At 50.2% G+C, this 6000-nt stretch overlaps 1 protein-coding gene across 2 annotated transcripts in view; it reads left to right on the top strand.

Annotated features, from left to right (window-relative positions):
• The first annotated feature begins 926 nt into the window (after positions 1 to 926).
• The window catches only part of KIF13A (kinesin family member 13A), a 199194-nt gene continuing 194120 nt past the window's right edge, over positions 927 to 6000 (top strand). For both annotated transcript variants that reach the window (XM_080806364.1, XM_080806363.1), the window contains exons 1-2: positions 927 to 1037; positions 1300 to 1390. In XM_080806364.1, coding sequence (XP_080662490.1) covers positions 983 to 1037; positions 1300 to 1390 — 146 coding nt within the window. In that variant the 5' untranslated portion in view covers positions 927 to 982. The remainder of the gene's footprint in view (positions 1038 to 1299; positions 1391 to 6000) is intronic.

Below are 6000 nucleotides of genomic sequence, written 5' to 3'. Positions count from 1 at the left end.
TGGCACGCAGTCAGCTCCCGGTAAGCACTTGTTGAACCAAACAGAGTAACTCGGATTCACCCAGCTCCGCCCTGGCAGCGAGGTCTGCGTTTGGGAGGACGACAGCATCCACGGCTCTTGCATTCTTATGTAAGAGCGAGTGACCCTCCCAGCCTGCTTGACGTCTCGCGCACAGAAGTGGCGGGGAAGGGAAGGGAAGGGAAGGGGAAGGGAAGGGGGCCGAGAGCAGTGTTGAGAAACACACACTGTGCCGGTGGCCGACGCACAGATTCGTCTCCAGCCTGGGTCGGTCCCCCACATCCATCCGAAAAGCCCGCTGCACGCCGGTGTGGGGCGGGCGGAGGGGGCGGCGTGCTGGCATTTCGGCCCGGGCGTATTCCATTCCGTGGGTAAGGCCTGCCCACCCGGCACGCCCAAGGGCTCCGGGTCTGCGGGTGACAGCGGCCCCGCTGGGGGACTCCGTTCCAGGCGGCGCCCCCGGGCTCCCCGCGGGCCGGCACGCCGTAGCCTCGGCCCGGGGCCCCCCCAGGCGTCCGGCCCCCGCCGCCCCAGGCCCCGCGCCGCTCGCCGTTCCCGCCCGGGCCCCCGCCGCGCTCCGGGCGCCGGCCTTCCCCGCGCCCCGGGGGCCCGGCGGGCGCGGCGCGGAAGATGGCGGCGCGGGCCATCCCGGGGCCGGCGCGAGGGGCCGCGGTGCGGCGCGCTCGGCTCGGCCAGCGCGGCTAGAGCGGCGCCTGGGCCCCGCGACGCGGCCTCCTCCCGCCCGCGCCGCCGCCGCCGCCGCCGCGCCCCGCCCCGCGCGCCCGCCCCTCCCCGGGCCCGGCCGTGCCCCGCGTCGCGCTCCCCCGGGATGGCCCGCGCGCCTCGGCGCTGCCTCGCGGAGCACACGGCGGAGCGGCGGCGGCCGCGCTCGGGGGGCGCGCGGCTGCGGCGGCGGCGGCGCGGCGCGTGAGGGGCCGCCTCGGGCCGAGCGGGCGCCGCCAACATGTCGGATACCAAGGTAAAAGTTGCCGTCCGGGTCCGGCCCATGAACCGGCGAGGTGAGGAGCTCTCCGCTCGTTTTTTTCCATCTGGGGTCGGGCCGAGGGCGGGGGCAACTTTGCAAAGTGCGGGCCGCGGGGCGGGGGCGGCGAGAGCGCGGCGGGGGCGGCGGGGCCGGGGCGCGGGCGGCGGCGCACTGGCCGCGGAGCCCCCCGGCCCCCGGCGCCCCGGCTCGGCCGCCCCCCGGGAGAGCCCCGCGCCCCGGGGGCTGGCGGCGCGGATGCTCGGCTCGGCAGCGGCCCTCTTCCCTTCTGCTTCCAGAACTGGAGCTGAACACCAAGTGCGTGGTGGAGATGGAAGGGAACCAAACGGTCCTGCACCCTCCTCCTTCTAACACCAAACAGGGAGAAAGGTAAAGCGGGCGCCGAGAGGGCGGGCGGGCGGCTCCCACCCCGCAGTCCCCTGCAAGTTTGAGCCCGGAAAATGGGAGTGCTCGTTCCTATTGTTAGGAGGACGGCTTCAAGTTTGTCGCACGCTCCCGTCTGAAGCCGTTGCAAGTCCAAGTTCCTCTCCTCCCGCTGCCCCCCTCCTTGTTCCCTCCCATCTCGAGCGCCTTCCGAGCCGGCACCAGCCCGCCGCGTCCCTGGCCGGCTTCGGGGCACTCGGAGAGAGGGAGCCGGAGGCGACCCCAGAGACGAGTAGTCCCACATTTTACAGATTAGAAAACTGAGGCCTGAGGCGGGCAACGGACGACCCCAAGGCCTTGTTTTAGTGGAACCCAGTGCCCTTCGTTTTTTTTTTTTTTTTCTACCGCTGCACAGTTTGCTTTATTTGGCGGAATTATTAGAGACTTTGCATGGAAAAGGGGGGGACCCCCCCCACAATAAAGCAGAACAGTATTGTATGATACAGGCTCAGGCGTGGACCATTTAAAATCTATTATTTTGTTGGTGCTGGGTCGAGATAATGCCTGAATGTAATGCGCGAATTTTGATTTTCAAGGAAACAAAAGTGGTGCCCTGAGCTGTGTAGACACTGGGGGGATGTTTAAAAAGGGGCTGCATTTACTAGATGGCAACATATTTGCATTTGAAAAGTGGTAACTCTTGGATCCTTATTAATTCTGCTCTATTCCACGCAGCAGTATGGGAAAATGCCTTAAAATAATTTGAATATTTGGCATTTTTCTGGTAAGCCCCCCGAGAAGAAAACGGTTGGAATTCATTCAGTATAGCAATGCAGTAGCTTGTAAAAATAGAAAGGAAAAAAAAAAAAAAAAACCCGGGAGATCTGACAGAATTAATTCCTCCGGGACATGAGTATGAGTGTGTTTCTAAAAGTCACCTGTTGATTGATGCAGTACAATTTAGGGATTTTTTGCTCTTGGGAGATTTTTTCACTGAATAGAGACTGAAGTAGGGTTTGTTATTTTATTGCTAAAGGAAGCAGCTGCCTCTATTCTATAATCATGTGGTGTTCAGTCACAATTTTGCTAAATTTCGGGGAAGACGTTGTCAGGAGGTAAGATTGGGAGTTCTTTGCTTTTTGTGCTGAGGGTGGAAATTTTTGTTCAGTTTGCAAACATTCTGCTCCCTATAGCAGATAGTCATGATGATAGTAGATAGCTAAAGTTATACTTAAAACGGGTTACATGCTTTTCAGTAATAGATGTATCCTTGGATAATATCTTTAGATACATTGTAAAGATTTATAGTATTTTAGATACATTTGTAGTGGTATAGTTGTATATTTCATGGTGATAGTGAACTGAGTGAATTTCAGTATTTAGGGATTGAATTAGATGTTCACATCATCAACATTTTTTCTGGAACTGGGTATTTTTTTTTATTGTTTCGTCTGCAAATTCTGCTGGGTCAGGTTCTTGAGAGCAGTCTGGGAAACAGGTAGAATATTAGCTCCCGTTAATGTGGCCACCACTTCTGTTTTCCTTGCTGGTTTAGCACCTGCTCCTTGTCACTCTTAACCATAGGGAGTGCTAAGGTTAGTTACCGTTTAATGAGATGAAGCTGATTTGTGGAGAGAAACATTTAGTTTTGTGGAACCTGGATAGAAATAACTGTAGACAGGTGGTTAGAAATGCTTAATAATTAGTTGATCATTTTTAGGGACACCACTGCAATTACGAATGGGGATCTTTTAAGTAAAGATTTGTAGGGTGACTTGGGGAATTATCCATCTGCTGGCTTACTGGAATAGCCCCTTATCTGACACTGTTGAGAATAGCATTGAAACATGGGAGTTCTCTTGTTTTGTCCCCCTGACAGATCAGATTCTTTGGTGGATGGACCCTTTCTGTGGGATTCTGCCTGGGTACTGGTCACTCAGTTTACAGAAAACTTGAGTGCAGTCTATCCATCGGTGCAGCTTGTAGGTTAGGATTACTGTCTTTGCAAGGATGGAGATACCAATGCATTTTGATTTTCACTATGTAGCTTGGTTTCATATTTCTCCACTGGTTTTCCCTTAAAGCAACAGTGTATTTAAAAATAGAAATGATTCCTCCCTTGGGCTCTGGGTGGATTAATTACAACAATGCTTCATGTTATGTTTGCAATTCATTTCTGTCATTTATTTTGGACTAGAGCTCAGCGAAAGGTGAGAATATTATTTTTCTTACCTATTAGTTCAAGGCTTGAAGTATAGGAAGTCTTAAAATAATATTGGCAGGGCGCCTGGGTGGCTCAGTGGGTTAAGCCTCTGCCTTCGGCTAAGGTCATGATCTCAGGGTCCTGGGATTGAGCCCCCGCATTGGGTGCTCTGCTCAGCAGGGAGCCTGCTTCCTCCTCTCCCTCTGCCTGCCTCTCTGCCTACTTGTGATCTCTGTCAAATGAATAAATAAAAAAATTGGCAAAACTGTGTCAAAGTGACGATTATTATTTTCCTGAAAATTGCAAGAAATTACTAATGTATTAACTATGAATAGAAATTTTTTTTAAAAGATTTTATTTATTTATTTGACAGAGAAAGATCACAAGTAGGCAGAGAGGCAGGCAGAGAGAGGGAGGGAAGCAGGCTCCCTGCTGAGCAGAGAGCCCGATGTGGGGCTCGATCCCAGGACCCTGAGATCATGACCCGAGCCGAAGGCAGCGGCTTTAACCCACTGAGCCACCCAGGTGCCCCCCAGCTTGCATTTCTACCAACAGTGTAGGAGGGTTCCCCTTTCTCCGCATCCTCGCCAACACCTGTCGTTTCCTGACTTGTTAATTTTGGCCATTCTGACTGGTGTGAGGTGGGATCTCACTCTGGTTTTGATTTGTATTTCCCTGATGCCGAGTGATGTGGAGCACTTTTTCATGTGTCTGTTGGCCATTTGGATTATGAACATGTTTCTTAAAATATTGTTGCATTTACTAGTCAGGAGATATTTATGAAGTTTACATCATATGGGATCCTTTCTCAGCACAGAGGATCCAAAGATGAGTATGGGCCTAGTGCCTGTATCAGAGGTTCGTGACTTCGAGAGACGTGGGAAGAGAGAAGGAAAAATAGTTAAAATACGGTGTAGTAGATTATGTGGATTATACTTTTGCCCTTGTATGTACCCTATTATTTGGAAATGACCTGTTTCCTCTTCTGTCTCCTTCTGAGGTTGCAAGCTCCCTGAAGGCAGGTACTTACCCTACTTACCTTTGTGTCATGCCCTAACGAGCAGCTGGCATACAGCAGGCGTTCAGCAAGTGTCTGCACGGAGTAGGTTCCCTGGTGTGAACAGTGTGGGAGTGCATGGAACAGGATGCAGAAACAAGGCAACTCAGGAGGGGAGAAGAGAGTGAGAATCCTTAATTTCCCAAATAGGCAACATTTCAAAAACCACAGTATGAACAGATACATAGTTTAAAGTCTTCTTCTTCTTCTTCTTCTTCTTTTTTTTTTTTTTTAAAGATTTTATTTATTTATTTGACAGAGAGAGGCAAGCAGAGAGAGAGAGGAGGAAGCAGGCTCCCCGCTGAGCAGAGAGCCCGATGCGGGGCTTGATCCCAGGACCCTGGGATCATGACCTGAGCCGAAGCCAGAGGCTTTAACCCCCTGAGCCACCCAGGCACCCCTTTAAAGTCTTTTTTTGCCCCGATTCTTCCCATCCCCTCATCTCTCCAAAAACAACGTATATTTTCAGACACACACCAACATACCTACTTGCACGTGAATATATTGTTTGTGTATTTCAACAAATACCTTTTGTGTCTTTAAATACCCATATATTCATATTCATTCTTTTTAATATCTAGTTTGGGTGGTATTGGTGGTTTTAAAAGTATAGATGGATGGCTTATGAATCTGATTGTTATAACTTTTAGGAAGTGAAGTTTTATTATGAAGGGAATATAATGGAACTTGTTTGTTCTTATTTTATGTAAAGCGAATTGTTGGATAAGTATTTAAAGCAATGTACATACGTACTTTAGCTAGGTTAAATGGAAAATGGGGTAAATTTAGGCTCTTAGTAAAAGAGCATCAAAGTCTTAGCTTCTTGCCCGATTTTTCCATACTGCAAGATGTGCAATGTAGCTTGTAAAGTGTATGTATCCTCGAAGGTCTGTAACCTATGTCTCTTGGTCAACTAGGTATATTTTCTTGTTTTTTTGTTTTTTTTTTTTTTTTTTTAGATTTTATTTATTTATTTGACAGAGACAGCTAGAGATAAAACACAAGCAGTGGGGAGCTGGAGAGGGAGAGCAAGCTCCCATCTGAGCAGGGAGCCTGACGCAGGGCTGGATCCCAGGACGCTGGGATCATAACCTGAGCCAAAGGCAGACGCTTAACGACTGAGCCACCCAGGTGCTCCTGTTTATGTATTGTATGTCGTAACTTTTTTTCCAAGTTGGCTTCCCCTGCTATTCCAAAGGCACCTAGGACGGCTCCTTCTGCTCAAGTATCTTTGCGGACCAGAAATTTAGAAATCAGTGAAAGTCATGTGAAATTTAAAAAATAGATCATCTAAGAATCAGCAGTATTCCACATTATAAAAGTATTTGGGTGACTTTGAATTCTTTTCTGTTTTCT

This window comes from Martes martes (assembly GCF_963455335.1).
Source record: "Martes martes genome assembly, chromosome: 6".
NCBI lineage: Eukaryota > Metazoa > Chordata > Mammalia > Carnivora > Mustelidae > Martes > Martes martes.
Note: the sequence above shows the minus strand (reverse complement) of the source record. Positions and strands in the feature narration are given on the sequence as shown.